This window comes from Tenrec ecaudatus, chromosome 12 (genome assembly GCF_050624435.1).
Source record: "Tenrec ecaudatus isolate mTenEca1 chromosome 12, mTenEca1.hap1, whole genome shotgun sequence".
Taxonomy (NCBI): domain Eukaryota; kingdom Metazoa; phylum Chordata; class Mammalia; order Afrosoricida; family Tenrecidae; genus Tenrec; species Tenrec ecaudatus.
The window spans coordinates 125,088,203-125,110,448 of record NC_134541.1 but is presented as its reverse complement, the minus strand read 5'-3'; the positions used below and the strand labels follow the sequence as shown (position 1 = coordinate 125,110,448).

General features: G+C 56.1%; 2 protein-coding genes across 2 annotated transcripts; one reads left to right on the top strand and one right to left on the bottom strand.

Annotated features, from left to right (window-relative positions):
- The first annotated feature begins 1,554 nt into the window (after positions 1 to 1,554).
- ASPHD1 (aspartate beta-hydroxylase domain containing 1) lies at positions 1,555 to 4,515 on the top strand. Its single transcript, XM_075528128.1, has 3 exons — positions 1,555 to 2,419; positions 3,658 to 3,771; positions 4,406 to 4,515. The coding sequence occupies exons 1-3, from the start codon at positions 1,555 to 1,557 to the stop codon at positions 4,513 to 4,515; spliced, it is 1,089 nt and encodes a 362-aa protein (XP_075384243.1).
- A 318-nt stretch (positions 4,516 to 4,833) lies between these two features.
- KCTD13 (potassium channel tetramerization domain containing 13) lies at positions 4,834 to 22,017 on the bottom strand. The gene is made up of 6 exons (XM_075564738.1): positions 21,611 to 22,017; positions 19,975 to 20,144; positions 9,032 to 9,121; positions 8,900 to 8,952; positions 7,588 to 7,783; positions 4,834 to 5,582 (listed from the first exon to the last, which is right to left on the bottom strand). The coding sequence occupies exons 1-6, from the start codon at positions 21,852 to 21,854 to the stop codon at positions 5,346 to 5,348; spliced, it is 990 nt and encodes a 329-aa protein (XP_075420853.1). The 5' UTR covers positions 21,855 to 22,017; the 3' UTR covers positions 4,834 to 5,345.
- Between the last annotated feature and the right edge of the window lie 229 nt (positions 22,018 to 22,246).

The window sequence follows — 22,246 nt, the reverse complement described above, 5'->3', positions numbered from 1 at the left end:
GGGCCCGAAAAGGCCGGGTCACTCGGTTACCCCCTTGCTCAGTCTCCTGGGCTGAAACCCCCAGCTGGGGATGGGAGAGGGGAGGGGCGGTTTCTGGAGGTTTGGGGTGGGGGTTGGAAATCGGGAAGGTCTCAAGTGGGCTCTAGAGAGCTTGGCGGGGTGGGGGTGGTGGTGGAACCAGGAGAGTGAAGCTAGGGCTGCGGGAGAGAGAAACCAAAAGGTGTCAAGCCCACGTCAGATCCTGGGGACGGGCGAGGGGAGGGGCCTAGGATTTATTTTGGGAGGGGAGGAGGAAGTGCAGCGGGAAGAAGGAGGGGCTATTGGAGAGAGGACCCTCGTCACCCTCGCTCGGTCAAGGAAACCCTCCGGTCCCAGCAATAATCCCGGGCCCCACTGCCCCTCCCGCCCCGCGCCCCCCACCCCTCATCCTGTTCCAACATGTCTGGCATCCGAGTCTCCGCCTCCCACCAACCTGCGGGGCACAGCTCCGCTCGCTCCTGCTCTGGACCCCCAGTATGCCCCTTCCCCACATCCGGGCCCCTCCTGAGACGTCTTCCTTTTTATTGAAGCTCATGTGGAACGGGTTTCCCCTTCCCCCCAGGAAAATGGCGAGTTTCCACGGTTCGTGAGACCGGACACGGCCTGGGCAGGGGATAGCCCTCCCCGTGCGTAAAGTATACCCCGCGGCCAGCGAACGGCCGGGCCGCGCCAGCGCTGCGCCTCTCCCTGCCCGCGCGCCGTTTCAGCACCACCGGCGTGCGGACAGCGCTCCCTGGCCCCGCAGGAGCGACCTCGTCGGCGATTGGCCGGAGCCGCGCTCTGCCCGCCCGCGGGGCTCACTCCGCGGCGGGCGGACGAGGGGCGCGGGCGGCCGGGGAGCCGCGGGGACGCGGGCTGACGGATGGAAGGGTCCTTGGGTCCCTGACGGTGCCCGATCGCGCGGAGCCGGAGCGCACTCTCGCTCGGCCCCTGGATTTCCCCGCCCCCGCCTCAGGCCCCGCCCCCCTTTTTCGCATTGCGGGGCGGCTGGAGGTTGGCGCAGTGCCCCCCTGGTGCCCACGTGGCGCCCTGTAGGGGCGGGAGGGGGTGTGCAGATCCAAAGATGCTCCCCCACCAGGAAAAAATAAAAAACCTGAGTTGCGGCTGCCTCCAGCGGGGGGGACCTCAAGGAGGGGGTGACGTCAGGGTGAGTGGGAGCCAGGGAAGGAGCGAGTAGAAGAGGGGCGCTAGCGAGAGGCAGGAGCGGCGGGCCTGGCGGAGGGAGAGAGAAGCAAGGGCAGGAAGGAGAGGGGGGAGGCAGCCGCCACCCAGAAGGAAGGCAGGTTGTGGGTCTGGGGGAGGGGGTGAGAGGGTGGGGTCCGGGGAGACTAGAAGGGAAGGTGGGAGAGAAAAGGGGTGGTGGTGAAGGAAGGAGAAGACAGGGAGAGAAGGAAGTGGGGCCAGAGAGGGAGGAGAGAATTGGAAAGGGCAAAGGGATTCGGTGCATGAAGGTGGAGAACCAGAGCCCAGGGAGACACACGCGGAGACGAGGGGACCCCTTGCAGGAACGTGGAAATGTGGAAGGGAGACAGCCTAGGAGAGTGCCCAGGAACAGCTATGGAGGGGACAAGTGGGGAGAACCGGGGTCTGGGGGAGGCCCCAGGCCTCTTGGCCAAGGCCTCCCTGCCCATGGCGCCCCTGTGGCCGCTGCCCCTGGCCTCCTCGGCCCTTACCCTGCTCCTGGGAGCCCTCACTTCTTTCTTCCTCTGGTACTGCTACCGCCTGGGCTCCCAAGAGATGCAGGCCCTGGGGGCTAGGAGCCGGGCTGGGGGGCTCCGTGGCGGGCTTGGGGGGTGCTCTGGGGCCGCCAGGCCAAGCCCAGGAAGCACTGGAGACCCAGGGGAGGGAGCCAGAACGGAAGGCCTAGTGAGTCGTCGCCTACGAGCCTATGCCAGGCGCTACTCCTGGGCAGGGATGGGCAGGGTGAGGCGAGCAGCTCAGGGTGGGCCAGGCCCAGAGGGAGGGCCAGGGGGCCTAGGCATTCAGCGCCCAGGCCTGCTTTTTCTGCCGGACCTGCCCTCCGTCCCGTTTGTGCCACGTGATTCCCAACGGCATGATGTGGAGCTCTTAGAGAGCAGCTTCCCTGCCATCTTGCGGGACTTCGGGGCTGTGAGCGGGGACTTTTCAGGGGCTACCCCTCTGCCTCGGGGCTGGTCCCCGGCCCTGGCCCCTGGGTGCTACCAGCTCTTGCTGTACCAAGCAGGGAGGTGCCAACCCAGCAACTGCCGCCGGTGCCCGGGGGCCTATAGGGCACTGAGGGGCCTTCGGAGCTTCATGAGTGCGAACACCTTCGGCAGCGCAGGTTTTTCGGTCCTCCTGCCTGGGGCCCAACTTGAGGGTCGCTGCGGGCCCACCAATGCCAGGGTCAGATGCCACCTGGGTAAGTAGCTGCTACCTGCTTGCCTTCACGGTCCCCCACTCTAGGCTCTTTACACTGTGGCTGTGAGCAGGCCTCTCTGCGCCCAAATCTTCCCCGACTCCCTCTGGTCCACCAGGTGAGCTTCGGTTACCTGTGAACCATCTCAGGCACTCCGCCACGGCCAAGTGCCATTGTCCCATGCATCTCCTGAGCAGTCCTTTTGTCTCACTTATTTAAAAAGAATCTGTGTCCAACTGACCATCAGTGCTCACTCATCCCCCCTCACTGCCATTGAGTCGATGCATGAGTCGACTCAAAGCAACTTGACCCTGAAAGACAGGATAGCATGACCCCTGTGAGCTCCCGAAACGGAACTCTTTACTGAAGTAGGAAGAAGCCCTTTCTCTTTTGGAGCCGCTGGTGGTTTCAAACTGCAGACCTTTGTGACCGCAGTCCAACAGGAGACCACTGTGCCACCAGGGCTCCGGTAGTCAGCACGCCTTCCCTCCAGAGAAAATATTCCTCAAAATGCATTTGAATTAAAAAAAAGACGTTTAAAAATTCTAACAGCATCCCCCGTCTCTACGTTTAAAAGGGGCAGCGATGTCAGTGACGTGTTCAAGTCGTGATTGTGGTTTTCTTGGTGATGCTGCTATGACGGGGTGGTGGGGGGTCAAAGGAAAAGGAAGCTTGTGAATGCCAAGGTCTTCGCCACATGCACTCCACTTTGGGGTGCTCCAGCTCCCCTCTCACCCCCCATGTTTGTCCTCCCCACCTCCCCGACCATGAAAGCCTCGAACTGAGGCTGGCAGATGGGTAGGCGCATGCTACACTCTCAACTGAGAATGCCTTTCCCCCATCAACTCGGACTTTCCAGGGCCACGCCTCTTCTGGGACGCCTTCCTAATCCCACTGGCGGAGTTAGCTGCTTCATTTTCCCACTGCACTTGGCCATGTCCTGCTCGCTTGGGGCAGGGTGGTTAGTTCTCCCAGAGACCTCTTCAGGACGCAGGGCCTGGCATGTTGTAGACTCAGAAAGCCCCAAAGGAGATGCCACGTCCTTATGCAAATGCCTTTTCTCTTAAGGGGTAGCACATGCTTTCCTCTGCACGTGCTCGGTCTCCCAGCGCGCCTTCCATCCGCTACTGTATTATAATTATACTTGGCCCACTGGGAGGCCTGGCATTTAACGGGCCCTCGGATCTCAGTGACGAACTTGCCGAGGTCCTTGGAGAGGATGCCCAGGTCTCTCTTCACAGGATTGAAGATCCCTGCTGGCTGTGAACTGGTGGTTGGTGGGGAGCCCCAGTGCTGGGCTGAAGGGCACTGTCTACTGGTGGATGACTCCTTCCTGCACACGGTGGCGCATAACGGTAAGCCCCCCCCCCCCCCCCCGCCTGCTAGGAGGGCCTCGGGATGAGTGCAGGGCCCCTAGGCTGGAGAGCTACAGGATCAAGTCCGTCTGGCTTCCTGTCCGGGCAGTTTGCCAGCTGCACGACCTTGAGCAAGTGGCATCACCGCTTCAGTCACCTGGGGACCCAGGCCTCCCCTTCCTCAGCAGGTGCCCGCAGGCTTTCAGCTGGCCAAGGGGCACGGCACGGGGACTAGGTCTGGGGCACAGGGCTTCCTGTCCATGCTCTGCACCATCAGCTGGGCGACCTTGAGCACACCGTGTAACCTGTCTGCCGCTTTGTATAAGATGGGCATGATTACAGGGTATCTCCCCAATTTATTTGGAAGACTATGAGCTAATCTATATAAAGGGCTAAGATGATGGCCTCTTGGCCATCTATCGGGCTGCTATCCGCAAGGTCGGCACTTCAAAACCTCCAGTGGCTCCTTGGGAGAAGGACGGGCTTCTAGTCCCAGTGAGTGACACGTCAGGGCCAACTCACTGGCAGTGAGGGGGGTGCCCGGCATGTGTTTACCATCGGGAGGCCTTTAGGCATCTTTGGTCGGTGCTCCTGGCACGGACGTACTTGGGTCAGCTGCTCTCCTGTCCCCTAGGAGCTCCTGAAGATGGGCCTCGAGTGGTCTTCATCGTGGACCTGTGGCACCCCAACGTGGCTGGGGCGGAACGCCAGGCCCTCGACTTTGTCTTCGCGCCGGACCTTTGACCTCTGAGGGTGTTTCCGCCGGACACCTGGGCTGGAGGGATGTGACCTTCAGGGACACCATGAGGGGTCGTCACAGCGTGGGTGGGTGGGTGGGCCTGAGGGTGGGGGCGGGCAGTGGCCAGCCAGCACGCAATACAGGCTTTCACTCCTCTCTGAGGTCTGCGTCCCTCCTTCCTTCCCTACGATGCCGCTCAGGGAGACAGATGCTCAGGGCCTGGGCCCACGTCGCCACCCATCCCACTGGCCAGGCCCCCTTTGAATGCCGGCCATCTTCCTGTCCCTTTCCCTGGAAGCCAGCACAAGACCCTTACCTCCACTTTATTCCAATAATTTAATAGAAAATTAAAATAATAAATAATATGAAACCAGTCGAGGGGGGAGCACAAAGTTAAGGAGGTGGTAAAAACCTGGGGGCTGGGGAGTTGCAGAAAACTGCCCTGCGCAATGGAGGGACAGTGGTCAAGGGGTGGGGGTGTTACTCAGGGCCCGACTGACCCATGGCATGGGCAGCGGACTGGAAAATGAGCCAAGGGGCTGGAAACCGTCCTGCAGCCGCTGGGGCGGAACACTGGCGGGACAAGACGGGGTAGCCTAAGGGGGTGAACGCAGGCCTTCCCATCGGAAGGGCTCTGCCTGAGGGGGAGGGTCTGGGATGTACCGTGTTATCAGCAGAGGGGCGGGAACCGATGGAAAGGGCCCACGTAAAGGGCACCATGCAACAGAGGGCCGGGAGGATGGCCCGCGACTTGGCCAGCAGAGCCGGGGCATAGGTCGGGAAGCAAAAGGGACAGGGACAGGAGCAGCCGAGCTCCAGGGGGCAGGGGCAGAGGTCAGTCCTTGAAGACAATTTGCTGCCCGTGAGGACGCTCGTCATGGGTGATGTGACGCCGGACATGGATCCTGCGGACACGGTGCTCTCGGTTCTCCTCATCCTCCCCGCGGCCTGCCCCACCACCTCCCGCGGCGCCCCCGAGGGCCTCCAGGAGGGCGGGGTCCGGGCCCCGGGGGGTCTCGTAGATCAGGATGTTCAATGTCTCCTCAAAGATCCGGGCCTCTGGGAATTCCACCTGCAAAACACCAGTCAGCCCCTGAGCCTCCCCCCTCTGGACCTGCTGCACAGAGCCAGCCCACCCCCCAGGCACAGGCCCTGTGGCCTGGACCCCGCCCGGGTCGGCAAACGTGGCTCTTTTGGTACATACACGTGGCTCTGAACTAAAACTGAAAATAGATTCTGATAGTTTCAATTAAAGGATGTTATTAAGATAATAGTGACTTTGTTTGTTTGTGTATATATTTGTTTATGGCTCTTGAATAATTTTTAAATTGTTGCAAGGGAACTGATTGATTGGCTCTCCACCTCAGGTTTGCCCACCCTGGCCTGGCCTCTCTACGACTTCTCTGCTCCACAAAGTCACACCTGCACGTCAAGGCCCAGCTCTGGACTCGGCTGCGTTACCCTCTGCCTGCCAAGCTTCTCGGTAACTTCTTTCACCTGGCAGAGAGTTACGGAGCGGCTATTCTGTGCCAGGCACTGTTCCAGGCATCAGAAATATAGTCGTGAGCCAAACAGAGCAAACCCCCGCTCTCAGGAAGCGTGTGCGGTGGAGGGAGCACGCACATAGACACACACTACGTCCAGCGCGTCCGTCAGGCGGTGAGGACAGACGCCACAGTGAACGATGTGTCGGGGGAGGGCATGAGGACGACCCCGGCTGGAAGGTTACGGCTTTAAAGAGGGAGGTCAGGAAAGGCCTCACTGCGGGGACCCCTGCCCAACAAGACAGAGGAGGAGGGGGAGGCCAGGAAGTGGACGGCTGGAAGAGGCAGCGCTGGGGCAGGTGTGTCTGCGTCCACCGTGACGTGGAGTTCATGTCAGGCAGAGGGAGAGCAGGCAGGGACGGAATCAGAGGGGCGACGGGAGGGGCTCCTCCCTGTGAGGCTTTGGATGGGGGTGTCCTGCGTATAGCTCCTGGGCAGCGGATCTGAATTGTGGGCTCAGCTGCCTGGGCCCCCCGTGACAGCCCAGTTGCTTACTTTTTCAGACACATCTGAGAAATGCTTCCTAGGGGCCCGCTAGTAGTAAGGAGAGGACAACCTCACTGCCATGGAGTCGATGCCGACTCATGGTGACCCTCCAGGACAGGGCAGAACTGCCCCTGTGAGTTTCTGAGACGGTAACTCTTTATGGGAGGAGAAAGCATCCTCTGTAAACTGCTGACCACTAGGAAGATTCCGAACAGAAAAAGACACAGCCCTGCCCACAACGAGCTTCACCCTGCTGCTGGAGCAAGAGCCCAGGCTACGCTGGACACTGCATTGAGCCAAACGTTGTCTGGGGTCTTGGGTGAAAAAGCTCGTGAGTGAGGGAGGGGTCTCACAGAAAGTGTGACTTAGGGATTAAAACCCAACTCCAGGTGGCAGATAGAGAGAAGGAAAAGGGACTTCGAGAGGAGGGGCGTGTGGGCTGCTCCGGCTGAGGGAGGGGGACCCCGGCTGCTGATACCTGCAGGAACGCTGGCCTGTCTAACCAAGGTCCGAAGGGACCAGACCGGTGCCCTCTGCTGGAACTGGGGACAAGGGGCTCACACGTGACTCCGCACTTGGGCCACCTTTGTTGGGACCTGGCTGGGCGCAGTGTTGTGCAGAGAGCAGGTGCTGACAGGCGCCCCGGTGGCGGCTCCGCACTGCAGGCCCAGAGCTTGTTCTAAGGACCCCTGTGGTCCTGAGCAGAGGAGACCTCACTGGGCTGTTGGGCGGGGACCTTTCTGAGATCCGACTACACAGAGAAACACACACACTTTCAAACCGGCGTGCCACGGCAGGGGACTGCAGGCAGCCTTGAACCCAGCCAGAGGGTCCTACATCAAGAGTCCACCAGACTCCAACAGCCCCAGGCCACAGCAGAGAAGCGGAGAGCCATGGAGGTGAGGGTGGCCTGTCCAAGGGTCCACAGCCCCACAGTCCTGACGCTCACGAGTGGACTTGCTCTGGCGCAAGCTGCTGCGCTGCCTTCACCCAGGGTCCTGCTGCAGCCCGCACTTCCTTCCCGCCCAGACCCGAGGCCCTCCTGACCTTGGTCTGCTTCTTCTCCGTGGCGTAGACGATGGAGGTGCAGCACACCTCGGCGATCTTGCGGCCCTGCCCGTAGAAGGACCAGCAGCAGATCTCGTCCCCCAGGACGTCTTTAAGGAAGAGCAGCCGCCCGTGGAAGCGCAGGGCCAGCTTGTCAAACAGTTCGATGTTCTTCAGCAGGTTATCATCCGAGGTGCTGAGGAGCACGGGGCCAGGGGGCCTCAGCACAACTGGCTCCCCCACAACCCTGCCCCAACTCCCTCCCCAGCAGGACAGGGTCCCAGACCCCCTGCGCTCAGGTCCTGTCCAGGGGTAGGGGGCTTCCTCCACCTCTAGAGCCAGGCTAAGCTGGCCTCGGAGGGGAAGCAGCCTTTGCCGGGCAGATCTCAGCCGGGCAAGGTGGCCAGGCAGGCGGGTTCGGGAGCAGGCTTGTTGGCCTGCCAGCTCACACAGCCACCGTGGAACTCAGTGCCCGGAGCTAAGCTGCTTCACCTCTCTACCTCCTCGTCTGCACAGAGGACACACAGCACAGACTGCCTCGCACGGCCGTACGGAAGCCGTGCAATACACAGTCCCCAACTCAAGAGGGGTGGTGACGGCCTGTGTCCTGTCTGGCTTACGTGACGTGTGAACAGGGAGCCCTGGTGGCCAAGAGGGGTAGAGGTTATGCTGCCGAAAAGGAGGTGTGCGGGTCAAACCTGGCAGTTGCTTTAAGGAGACAGGCTGTCTGCTGGGTCTGGGAACGCCCACACAGCAGTCACCTCAAGTCAGACTGCACTCACAGCAGGGGTCTGGGACCAGGGAGCACCTCTGTTGGAGCTGAGCGTTTGTGGCTAATATTCTCACCCCCCCAACCCAAAGACAAATAAATACCGATCAGATTTATAAAGATAGGGACAACAGAAGGAAATACTATTAAAAACCCCTCCCCCCTAAAAAAAAGGTAGTCGACTTTCGTCACCAGAACCTACTTCCTACTTCTGGTTGAGTTGTAGCATTGGAATTGCATCGTACATTGGGGGCGACCTATAGATGCAGGGTGCTTGGTGCAAGGCCTGCTGTGAAATAAGGGCTTACGAAATGCTAGCCACCTGTCACTTTACCCTCACCTGGCTCCAGGTAGCCTATGACAAACAGCAGTCCCCTGTTCCGGCAGAGTGAGAATGGCCTGACCCAAGGACCCAGTGGGAAAGTGGCCTTCCTAGACTTGGCCCAGGCAGGCAGGCAGGCGGGTGGGTGGGCCCTCCTCCTCGACCCCAAGCCCAGGACTCCGGCCTGCCACCCACCCACTCCCAATCCCCCCGGCCGTCACCTGGTGTAGGAGTACTTGTTGTTGCTGCGGTTGTGCAGGAGCTTCACCACGGGCTGTGGGAGAGGAAGGATGGAGCAAGACGGAGGGTCAGACTGCCCAGGGCGGCCCCAGCCTCCAGCCTGCAGGGCTCACCTTTGAGGTGCTGGCCAGGAGCTGCTGCTCCTCCCGGGGAGAGGTCACCGTGGGGATGAGGCACAGCGGGGACAGGGTCTCCCTTTTTTGCTGGGGAAGGAAGGCATAAAGTGGTTAACAGCAGAACCAAAGGCTGCTCCCCTCTTCAGAGCCTCCAAAACTGGCCTGCTGGACGTGGGAGAGAAAACCACACCCAAACTCCTTCCAGGGCCGCGGTGGACGCTGCAGGATCCAAGGCCTGTGGAGCTCTCTGACCATGACTCCTAAGCCCACCCCACCTGACTCACTGGGACTTCAGCCCCACCTCTTCACAACCCCACTGGGCCCCCTGCCCTCTCCCAGTCCTCTCCCCGGGCAGCTCCTCTGGGGTCACAGCTTGGCCACTGCTCCTCCTAAGAGCCCTGGCTGAAGCGGCCGCCTCGGCCTCCTGCCTTTCACATCTCCGGGTCACGTTCTTCTTCACACGCTCCTCGTCTGAGAGGTATCTCTGTTGATGGTTGGTTTCTTCCAGCCCGCGGAGTAAGTGCACCGTCCACAGCGGAGCCCCCCTAAGTATCTGGTGAGTGAATGACTGTGGTGGTGGTGGGGAACGGGGTGGGGGGGAGGCAAGGCTGGAGACAGAAACAGGACCGGACACGGGGCTTTGCTTCTTTCTCTTCCAGAACTTTCAGGTCCAAGCCTTTCCACCTCTTCCAACCCGAAGACCACATGGGTGATGCCAGAAGGTGTTTATTGTGAGAGCTGCAGAAAGCGTTCGCTAAAATTAGCAGGACAGAGGAAAAGCCTATTTCTAAAAGGAGGGACAGACAGGAGAGGCTGTCCTTACCAGATGTTGAGACACACTGCCCCCAACCCCCACACCCTCAAGTCCATGCTGCCTCACAGCGACCCCACAGGACAGGGCAGGGCTGCCCCTGGGGGTTTCCAAGATGGTCACTCTCTAGGGGAACAGAGCGCCTTGTCTTTCTCCTGTGGCGCGGCCACGGGTCTCCAACTACTGACCCTGCATCCGGCAGCCCACAGCGTGACCATTGCTCGCTCCACCAGGGCTCCAGAGATGCCCTAGAGCCGTCAGAGAAAGCAGTGAACTGACGGAGAGAAGAGAGCTCCTAAGCGGAGCACTGAGAACCTTCTGTTTATAAAAGGGAAGCCACTCGGTGGGCAGAGTCGTGGATGGTGTTGGCCGTAGGGGAGGAATTGAGCAGCGGCTTAGCTGGGCATGAGTCCCCGGGGAAGGTGCGGTCAAGAGACCAGGCAGGGCTGCGGTCCTTCGAAGGCTCGACTGCATCCGCAGGCTGTTTCCGAGAGAGCTCACACGCTCCAGCTGTTGGCAGGAAGCATCGGAGTCCTGTCGTTTTGAACGTCTCCACGGGGTTTTGTAAGTGACCGCATGGCCTGGCAGCTGGCCTCCCGGGGGCAAATGAGCCAAGGGTGCAGGGCAGAGACCGCCGTGTCTTTGAGGGGCCTGGTGCAGAAGTCGCACGTCAGCATCTATCTCCTCAATAGCCTCCTGGCCACAGATGTCGGGCCTGTTCGGTGACGGGGGAGATCACCCCGGGGATGCAATTTGAAGCATGGCGGGCCGACTCAGAAGCTGGCTCCAGTGTCCAGACTCTGGCCCCAGCTGACCCACATGCAAAATACACTCACCCTCCAAAAATCTCATCTCCTGACGGCATCAGCTTGTCATCGAAGTCAGAGCCCCGTGGGGATGGGCAGCTCAAACTATGGCCCCTTAACATGTTTCCTCTGGATCTAAAGACCTGGGAGCCCAAGAGCGACGTGCTCCACCTCTGCACCCCCAGGGCACAGTGATGAGAAAGGCCTCTGGTCACCACAATCGGTCTCGTGGGAGACGGGGAAGCAGGAGGCATGTCGTAGCCGCTGTGTGACTTCGTTCCTCCGTTCCTACCCTTCTCCCGGAGTGATTCCTCGGTGCTCTCTGCACTGGAGGGTGGTGGCTGGCCCCCCCTTTTCTCAGCCTGCTTCCTGCCTGCGCAAAAGCCCTCTCCCCTCGTTGTGCAACCTCTCCAAAGGGGCACAGGTGCTGCCCAGGAATCTTTCGGGGTTTCACTTCCTTCCACCCAAGTCACACCCGTCCACCTGAGACAAGTCCGCGTCTTTCTGGGGTTACTGCGGAGGAGCACTTGTTTGCTTGTTTCACTGGGAGTTAATGCCTACATCCCGCCACAGTTCAATCGTGCCAAGCAGTATTGTACAACTTCTACCCAGACACAGTGTCAACACTGTGAAGTCCTGGCACTGTGTGGAATTACACTGTGGCACACACACGCCCCCCCCGCCCCCCAAGGTCATAAAAGGAGTCTGCAGTAACTTCAATGCTATCTTTAGGCCGTGTTTCCCTGAGAAGGCTCTGTTGTTCACTTTAACCTCTCCTCTTATCTCGAGAGGCTGGGAAGGCGCAAGGCCAACCAGTCCTGGCTCCGTCCTGCTCAACGGTTCTGCCCCCTCCTAACGCCTCTCACCACCTCCAGGAACAAGCAGGTGGATGCTTCAGCGCTGCTTGGAGGTCTCCTCTATCACCCCGTATCTTAGGTAAATGTTCTACGCTAGCGGAATTGCAAAGGGCGGCTGGAAAAGAGAGTGTGAAATGGCACTAATGAAATGGGCAAACACCTGGCTGGAAAACCGAACCGGGAAGAGCATGCTCAGCTTCAACGGAAAAGAACTTGAGAAAAAATTCAAGCCTTGAGTTGCGATCTTGAAAGATTCCGAGGGCAAAATATGGGCGGGTGCTGGAGGCATCTAGAGCAGATTGCAGGCGCAGTCACTGCCCTAAAGGAGGCTGTGGACAGCCCGCCGTTTCAAGAGCTGGCACAGGAGCGGGCACCGCTGGTTTTGACAGGAGAAGTCAAGTTGCGCTCAGAGTGTTGGCAAGGTGCCAGGAAGGCACGGAACACCAACTGCAATGTCTCAACAAGCTGGTGAAGCACTGGAAGCACTCACTTGTTGATGCAAGGATATTTGGAAAATGAAACACGTGCTACTTGGCAGCTGGCTGGAAGAGCTCCTGTTTGTACACATTCCAAAGAAAAAGAATGCTCAAATGACAAGGCAGTGTCGCTGATACCCCAGGCACGCAAACATTCACTGAAGCTCATGCAGCCACGGGGGCAGCAGCACATGGACCGGGAGCTGCCAGAGGCTCCGGAAGGATCCAGAAGAGGACGTGGAACAAGGTCGATCATTGCTGATGTCAGACAGACCTTGGCGCAACGTGGAGAATGCCAGAAAGATGATTACTTGTAAAGGAATTCAGCTGTGTGGATCAGGACAAACTCGCGGAGAGCCTTGAGAAGACTGGGAATCCCAGAACACTACACTGGGCTCATGCAGAACTTGTACATGGATCAAGGGGCAGTTGTGCAAACAGAATGCGGGACGGCTGCCCGGGTTAAAATCCTGAGAGAGGTGCGTCAGGGCTGTATCCTCTCAGGATGCTTACTCAACCTGTCTGCTGACAAGTCATCACAGGAGCTGGTACAGATGACGAAGAACGCAGCTTCAGGATTGGAGGAAGACTTATTACCCGACAACTCGAGCCTGCTTGCTGAACGTGAGGAGGGCCTGAAGCGCTTGCCGATGAAGATCAAGGACTTGGTATGGATACAACTCAGTGTAAAAAAAATCAAAATCCTCACAACTGAACCAGCAGGCCAGGGTAAGACTGAAGTTGTTAAGGACTGTGTCTTGCTTGGATCCGTAATCAATGCTCGTGGTAACGGCAGTCCAGAGATCAAATGAAGCCTGGAATTAGGTATACGAGAGCTCGTTGTTTTTTTAAAAAATCAATAAAACTTTTATTTGATTATGTGCATTCTGGGTATTTTGATGAATACTGCGAGCTATCTAATCACAGTGATCTTTCTTTTCTAATGTAGTCGTTTAGCCAAATACCTAACTGACTTCTGAGACTTGAGTGCTATTTTCTGAGCAGTATATTAACCGCAGCTTAGACTGAGTTTCATTTTTGCTGCCACGAGTTTATCGTTTGTGTTTTTGTAAACAGCCTTAAAAACTTACCTACCCAGCAACAAAAGCAAACCCAAACAAAAAATCCGTTGAGCTGATTTTGATTCGGTGACCTGACAGGGCAGAGTAGACTGCCCTAGGTTGAAAGGGCTCATAAAGGGTTGAAAAGCAAGGACGTTACTCTGAGTTCTAAGGTGTGCCTGACCCACACCATGGTATTTTCATTTTTGTTTGTTTTTTACTGGGCTGTCGCATATGACACAGCATGTTATGTGTATTATGTGCATGTTGTCATGCATGGCATTGTGCCCTTGTGTAATATGATTATACAACATGGACATTTTATACCATTCAACAGTTCAGTCATATTGGCAGGGGCTGTGCAATTCTCACCACAGTTGGCTTTGGACCATTTCTTTCCTCTGAACCCCTTGCTGCTGTGGCCTTCCCCCACCACAGCCCCCTCTGGGCTCCCGGGGAATGATTAATCCAGACGCTCTCTCCCTAGGTCCACCGGCCTGACTCCCCCATACAGAAAACCCTAAATCAAGGACAGAAAAAACAAAGCGCCTAGCACAAAGGACCAACTAACGCAGAAAAGCACCAACTGAAAACGAAGCAGAGCACATTAGAGGATTAGGATGATTTCAATACGGGTCGTCGGGAGGTAGTGGAAGCCACGGGAGGTTCAGTGGCCTCGCATGCAAGTCTCAGCTGCACGGTGACTGAGGAAGATCAGAGGAACTGATGCAGCTGAACTACGGTGCTGGGGAAGAAAAGTGGAGGCCCCTCGGACTGCCCAGGAACAGACGGATCTGTCTTGGAAGGCGTCCAGCCAGCGTGCTCCTGGGGGCAGGGATGGCGAGACTTTGCCTCACGTGCCTTGGACGTGCGGTCAGGAGACCAGGCCCTGGAGGGACAGCATGCTTGGAGAGGAGGAAGGCCCTTCAGGAGGCTGCCACAGTGGGGTTCAGACGGAAGAACAGCTGTGAGCTCGGTGCAGGGATGGACCGCGCTCCCCTCGGAGGCTCTTGGGGTGACTGTGAGTTGAGCGGATTGGACGCTGCCCGACAACAACCCAACAAGAGGCAAAGATGCAACGGCACTGTTGCCAAACTTCCTACCACTGCTTAACAAGGATCCCGTTCTCCAAGTTTACATTGTAGTCACTGTTCCTGAACTGCCACCGGCACCGCCTCAAAGGCTGGCATTCAAAGACTCTGAAAAGCTCGCCAACGTGTGCCGTTTGCAGGCACAGCCCGACTTCAGAAACTAAAAAGCCTGTCTTGGCTATCACTGTTCAACGAACAACTCCACAGTTAGCAACTTCAAACAGCAACCAGCACCAAGCAGTGTCTCTGGGCCAGAAATTTGGAGCTGGCTTGGCTGGCTGCTCGGGGCTACTCAGGAAGCTCTGGTCAAGATGCTGGCCACGGCTCCGGTCACCTGCAGATTGGGCGGAGCCTGGAGGATCCGCTGCTCTCACGGTGGGTAGGTGGGTGCTGGCAGTGGGCAGGGCTTCTCCCAGGGCTCTCTCCCTCCCCATGAGGCCCGGCTGCCCCCAAAGTGACTGACCAGAGACAGAGTGCAAGGTGGCGGCGGGGCTGTCGTTTAGGACTTCCCTTCAGGGGACACACACCGTTGTTTCCACAATTGTCTGAATGGTTACACACGTCCACCCTATTCAACGCGGGAGGGGATTAAAGGAGGGCCCGGATACAGGAGCCAAGAATCAAGGGTAGCCACTTAAGCACCGACTAACAGAGATAGTTTAGTTCGTAGCACTGGAAAATCTAGCTCACTTTATGGAAGGGGGGGGGAGGGGAAACACACAAAAAGTTAAGTCTCTTTGCAATTCACACTTACAACTGAATTCCGCTCACATTCAAAGACTGAAACTATAGAGCTGGACAGAAAATATAAAATAGAGAAAAGGTTTCTTAAATGGACACCATCAGGCAAAAAATTATTAAGGGGCCTGACCACATGCCACCTAAGACGACTGCCAGCTACTATGAACACTTGTGCTTTCATCAGTAATGCCACCTACAGGGTTCCCTGTGGCCCGATGACAGGACCATAGCCACCCCTAGTATGGACGGCCCAGGCAGGGCCATCAGTGGCTGTGTGATTAAGAAGTAACAGATAACCTCACGGATGACTTCAGAGCTGGCGAGAAGGAAACGTTCCTACAACTGAGGACCAAATGGCCTTCACCTGCATCTAGAGCCAGTCACGAGCGTCACTAGGGACGGGTCCTATGAGCAGCATTAGCTGTCTCTCAATGTGACTTCAACGAGGGATGCAGACTCTCATTGTGTGAGTCTGGGGGGACTGGAGACACAGATCCATGGACACACATATGTGTATAAGGGTGAGGTTTATATACAAGAGCAACTGAACATGGAGAAAACACCCCAGCCCAGTCCAGATCAAGTCCATAAGTCTGATACTAGCACATATTTCTGATATCAATCTATAAAGTTCTCTTCAGACTCATGCAACACATGCAATGATGCCGAATGCAGAAGATCACAGGCCAGTGGGTAGAAAGTCTTTGGATCCAGTGGCGTTGTAAGCATCTCAGTGCTGGCCAGGGTCTCTCTGTGGCTTCTCCAGTTTCCGAGGTCTGGTTGCGTCCATGTGGCTTGTCTTCTGCAATGTCTCCCAGGGAGTAGCAGAGAGAGAGAGAGAGGTGTCTTCTGCCTCCAAGGAGGAAGTCACAGATTTCCCAGAATTCGGAGAAGGCCACGCCCACACAGAAGTCTCATTGGCTATCTCCAGATTGACGGCCTAGACTCCACCCTACACTCTTCCCACATTAGGGAACTACCACACTCATCAAAGAGTATTCTTGTCAAGGTGTTTCAGATCAAACCTTTAAATCTATCTGCTTGTTCTAGACTGGCAAGGCAGGGCAGGGCAGGCTGATCAAGAGGAAACAACCAAGTTCAGAGAGTGGTTCGTGATGCAGGGCAACGGGAGGTCTCCTTCATGATTCAGTACCATGTTTTAGAACGGGCCGAAGAAGCGTTCACAACCAGACCCAATGAGAGGGCCCAATGTGGGTTCAGGCTAGACACGCCACGCCGGCTCTAAGAGGCATTTACAGAACACTCTGAATATGGAGCAATTTGAATGTGGCCTGGGTACTATATTAACCTACTGACATGAAAAGATGGCAGTCATTAGCAGCAACAACAAAAAAGGGCAGATTTGAAAATAACACAAACCTGTCTTTTGGCAAAGTCACACACACACACACACACACACACACAGTTGGTGCTTTTGTTTTGTCGGTGTTTTCTAGATTTCTAAAATGCACAATTCTACTTTTAAAAAATGGCTTTTTGTAATTATAAATAAATCTAAGATTTCTATGCAACAGCGAATGACGCAGATAGGCCACATTCTGAGAGAAACAATTTTGCCCACGTCTAACACGGACTAAAAATTTCTAAGGGGAACAACTGTTCTTAGCTGGGCCTGCTCAGCCGAGGCTTGAGCCCCAGAAAGTAATTTGCTTATTTTCTCCGTTCTCCCCAGGATCCCAGGTAAATGGCACCAGTCCAGGTGCCCACAGACCCAGCCCACTACCACTGAATCAACCTGGACTCATCTCGAAACTCCAAAGGGTTTTTGCGGCTGTGAATCTTTATAGAAGCAGCCAGTCTCAACGTTCTCCGGTGGAGGAGCTAGTGGGTTCAACCCGGACATTGCAATCGGCAGTTCTGGGTATGAAGGGGAAAGCTAATTTATTATGTGCCAGTGCCTTAGGCTAACAGGCCTCCTGTTTCCCCGGCTGCAAAAGATTGAGCTAAAATATGCAAGGAACTCCTCCTGCAAAGCAACAAAAAAAGAGAAAGGAAGAAACCACCAAAATAAACAGGAAACTCGGTAGGAAATTAGGTAAAGAATATGAATAGGCAGTTCACAGGAGGGGAAACAAAAAGAAACACTAGTGAGTTTACAAACATGCTCAACATCATTAGTCAGAGCATGCAAATTCAAACGAGGTCCTCATCAGTCAGGCAAAGTCAGAAAGCTACAGATGCCACGTGTGACTGAGGTTGCTCGGAAACAGGATTCCTGGCATCCGGCTGACAGGGCTACAGGCATAAAAGGCTAATGAACTAGCGCCTCTCCCAGCCACACTCCGAGAAACCCTGGCTCGGGCCACCAGGGGACACATGGTGAAGGAGGCTCCCTGGGGCACGGTGTGTGGGGGTCGGGTGACACAAAGCGGGGTCTCCGCCCCCGGGGAATGGGTAAATAAAATGCGGTGATTCTTGTCCAGCAGCTGGAAGTGACAGGCTAAATGCACACAAGGCAGCCCGAGCCCTTGAGTGCCAAGTGCAGAAAACGAAACTAAGAAACAGGACGAGCTCTCTGCAGCTCAGAGGCATTTGGATCTGCAATGTACACACGCAAAACCAGGCCTCAGCGTGCAAGAGCGGGGACAGGATGGGAGTGAAGGCATCCAAACATAGGACATGGACACCCCCGGGAAGAGGGGAGCAGAGGAGGAGTGCGAATGAGCTCTTCCAAGAAGAGACTTACAGAGAACCAAGGACCACAAACGGAGAAAACTCACTGCCGTTGAGTGAACTCCGACATAGAGACCCTATCAGGCATCAGACACGGCGAATGCCCCTGTAGGCTTCCGAGACTCTAACAGTTATACAAAGGGCGGATGGTGGTTTCAAACCGCCGACCTTGTGGATCGAAGCCCAATGTGCAACCATTATGCCACCAGAGCATCACAAACTCAAGGGCGGGATGAAAATTCTCTGTACCTTCTTTGAAGGAAAAAAGAATCTGAGACCCGGAGAAGACGTGGCTGGAACACAACAGAAAAAGCACCACACTTGCAGCCAGATAGCCGGCGGTGGATCCTGAGCGCTGCCACTGACTGGCTCTTTCTGGCGTTGTGGTTAAACAGTGGGCTGTTAACCTCCAGGTCAGCAGTTCTAATCCAGCAGCTGCCCACTGGGAGAAAGATGAGGCTTTCTACTCCGGTAAAGAGCTACAGGCTGGGAACCCTCCAGGGGCAGTTTTACCCTGCCCTCGAAGGTCACCGCGAGCCAGCTGACTTGACGGCGGTGAGGATTTGGGGTTTGGACCCAACCTCTCTGAGGTTCCTGTTGATGGCAATGCGTGTACCAAATCTACCTTCAAGCCGAGAGCCACAGAAGTAGCTGTGATTCCCTGTAGTTAAATCAGTAGGTGGACGTAGTTAAACTATAGCTCAGGAGCACACTTCCAGTGTCCTGTAGGTGAGTGGTAACTCCTTCGTGAAGTCAGTTTAGCAGGTCTCAACCAGCAGTAAGACCAAAACAAACGAACACACAAGACAGCAGAGCGTATTTCACTAAAGGCATCACGTTTAAAGATGCTTCTCTGAGTTACGTGTACTTGAATATAAATGTTTCTTCTTCCTGGAGGGTGCGGTCAGCCAGTCTGCAAAACGTGGATACTGTCCAAAGGAATCCTATACTCTGGGGTCCTGGGTGCACATGTGGAAACTGATCATGGTGATAGGTTGCGACACAGGTTGCCTATAATGAATGCCACTGGGTTTTGTTTTTAATTGTGGGCTCTTACAGCTCTTGTCACAATTTAAACACATATCCATTGTGTCAATCGCATCTGTACATATGTTGTCATCATCATTTTCAAAACATTTTCTTTCTACTTGAGCCCTTGGTATCAGATCCTCATTTTTTTCCCTCCCTTCCCCACCCTGCCTCCCCCATGTCCCCTTTATCATTTATATTCTTTTTTGTCAGTGGAATTTTACACACCTTCAAACTGGTTAAAATGGCAAAGGTTTTGTTATAATTTACATGAAGACAAGGACAAGCACTCAGTAAGCATCCCCTGATAACAGAGCACGGTTCCAAGTTGTCACTTCTTTACTAAGAGCACGCTCTCCTGTGACTAGTTTTATCCCCCCTGTTACTACTGTATCACAAACGGCCTGCAATCCTAAACTGCATCCCGAAGGGCACATTTTAACATTGTCAAGGCAGAATAAAAGGCTTTATGTGAAAACTCAAGACGCTGCTTCTTCTTATCTTCTGGAAGCCCGGATGCAGCGCCGAAGATGGGGAGGGGCTCACCCAAGGTTACACTACTCGCTGATCCTCAGGAGAGCTAAGCCTGAACCCATAGGCCTTGGCTGCTGTTTCCAAACCCAGAGCCTCCCAATCTTCAGAGATCCACAAAACTGCCGCAAGAGCTGCTTGGGGTTGCGGGGAAGGCTGGGACCGCTAGCCCCGCTTTACCAGGAGCAGTTCTGCCTCTATGAGATTTTACTTCATTTGGGAGTTAAGGATTCACTACTTCGGAGAGAGAGAGAACCAAACAGAGAGACACTAGGGTGAGGGAGAGGCGAGATCATGGGTCCTTATATTTCCATTTGGCGTTCTTTTCCGAGTGGCACTAGGGAGCGAGTTAGTCTTTCTGAGCAAAGGCGAGAACAGATTGGGCCTGTATTTAGTGATAATTACTCAGGAGGTAGTGGAACAGCTGGGCTGATCAGGTAAAACCAGCAAGTAGCGGGACAACTACCATTCAAGGGTTGCAAGAATTCTGGCCCCTGAGGAGGGCTCTGCTTGAGGAAGCGGAGAGGGAGTACAAAAGACTCTCAAATTCTGGGTCACAGCCAGTAAGAGCCAGGTTTTACCCTAAGAACTTTGCAGGCAGGACCCTCCCACTCCTGACAATGTAAGTGCTCCAAGGCTAATCATGAAGTTGGGTGGTCTGCACCCACCAGCCAGTCCATGGGTGAAAGATGTGTCCATCAGCTGTTGAGATTACAGCCTGGGAAACCCAAAGGGGCAGCTCTGCTTCGCAGTGGACCCTCTGGCAGAGAGTTTAGTCATGAGCCACTATGTGGCTCCCCCAGGGTCTTGGGGTGGGGCACTGAGACAGGGAAGGGACCTCACCTGCAGGGCCAGCTGGCAGTCCTCAATCAGGCCCTGGACCAGGTAGTAGCGGGCTTCCCCTAGGAGCTCCCCCAGTTCCTGGGTGCTCTCCGGGAGCGGCACTGATCCGTCCCGCAGGTAGTTGAGGATGGTACCAAAGTGGCGGCCACTCCGGTCAATCAGGACCCAGCCTGGCAGGGGTGAGGAAACAGGAAGAAAGACTTTGCTGGAGGTCCTGAGGCCACCACCCTTTGATATACATATATATATTCCAGGTTACAACACAGTCTGCATTCTGATCTGCTCCAAACGTCTGCCGTAACCAAAGGAACCCCTCTGAAATATCCTCGGCCCCATAAAACTCAAACTCACTGCTACTGAGTCGAGGTCAACTCCGAACGACCCTATAGGACAGGGCAGAACTGTCGATGTAGGTTTCCGAGAGAGTAAGTCTCGTCTTTCTCCCACGGTCCCAGAGGTTCCCTTTAAATATTTCCAACCACAGAGAATCAACTCCCTCCTCTCTCTGTTCTGTGGTCAGAAGGTTTCCACCATGAGAAAACCCTTATGGAATTACCTTATCAGTAAACTTCCAACCTGTTTTCATTAATGCTCATGATGCAGGTCACTAGACCTTTATTGAGAGTGTTCACAGAATGTATCATGATCCGTAATCACAGATACGTTTTGTTGTTGTTGTTTGATTACTTGGCACGAGTCAGAATCCGGAGCCCTCGTGGTCAAGTGGCTATGAGTTAACCACCAGGTCAGCAGTTTGAAACCCCCAGCAGTTACGTGGGAGAGCGCTGGGGCTGTCTGCTCCCATCAGCAGTGATGGTCTCAGAAACCCACAGGGGCAGTTCTACCCTGTCCTATGGGTCATGATGAGTCAGAAGCAACAGTGACAGTGTTGTTTTGTTTGGTGTCAGTTGAATCAGATTCAATACCAACCTGTCCCTAGCATTGAACATATATGCCGCCTAAGTTTGCACCTTCTTCAAAGCTGTGCACCACCCCATCCTAAAGTTTTTATTTCGTGTTTTCACAATCCTTGCCAACCCTTTCTGAATCCCCTCACCCAACATTTTGCTGCACCCACCGTCCCCCTGGGCCCCACCCCAGGGGGCCCTGAGCTGTATGAAGGTAATTGCCAAGGGGAACTGCCCGCTCAGGGGAACTGCCAAACTCAAAGCTGTCTTCTGTTGAACCTGCATCCACAGATGGATTCCTCCAGGCTAGAGGTCTCCCAGTCTCTGGGCTGGTGTTGGGAGGGGGGGGGGACGCCCAGGCAGGCGGAAACAAAGGTTGACTTCAGGAGGGTTAGCTGCAGGTGGCAGGTTTGGTTCTCAAGTCATCTGAGCAGCGGTGGGAAGGGTGGGAGAGTGAGGGGCGTCTGGTGCGTGGATGTGCAGAATGAAGGTTAAGAATGATGCTGTATCCTAGGGCTTGGTCCAGAGTTAGGGGCTCAGTTGCTTACTGCTGGTGGGCACGGGGCAGGAGCAGGTGGGAGACTGGGTGAGACAGGGAAGGAAGGAAAGAAAGATGGGATACGGGGCTGCAGTGGAGCAGAGAGGGGGCTGCCTGGAGCGTGGGCACCTCAAGAGTGGGGGGAAGGGACCTGGGGGGGCTGACGGCACACGGAAAGCGGCGTGCATACCTCCGGCGTCGGTGAGCACCTCCACGCGGCCGCTAAACATGGCTTTAAGCATGGTGTCCTGCCCCGTGAGGGTGCGCAAGGTGGTGTAGTGCAGCGAGCCGCCCACGTTCAGCTTCACGTACTTGCTGTTCGGGGTGAGCGGGCTGGGACCGTACGCAGCGGGCGCAGGTTCGAGACCCGAGGACTTCGGGGCTTCCAGGGACGGGCCCGCGGCCGCCGCCGGGCCCGAGGCCTCGGCCGACATGCCAGGTGGTGGCGGCGGGCGGCGAACCCAGGTTCTTTCCGCACCTTTCGGCGCAAACCCGAAGACCCCGCTGGCACCGACCTCTGGGCCAGCACGCCCACACGCCCCCGCTACTCGGCGACACTGGCCCTGGGTCTCATCGCGTCTGCAAGGCCCGGAAGCCGGGCGCAGCAACTGCGCAGGCGCGCCCAGACCCCGCCCCCAAGCGCGGGGGGCGGGGCGAGTGCAGAGCATGCGCAGTGGGCGCGGAGTCCGGAAGGCCGCGCAGGCTGCAGGGGTGGCACGCTGGCCACGCGTGGGGTGCTCCGTGCCCCCCGCGGCGGTGTCTCCGCGCGCAGAGCGCCTCAAGGGGAAACTGAGGCTCAGAGAGCGGAGGGGACTGGGCCAGGCTC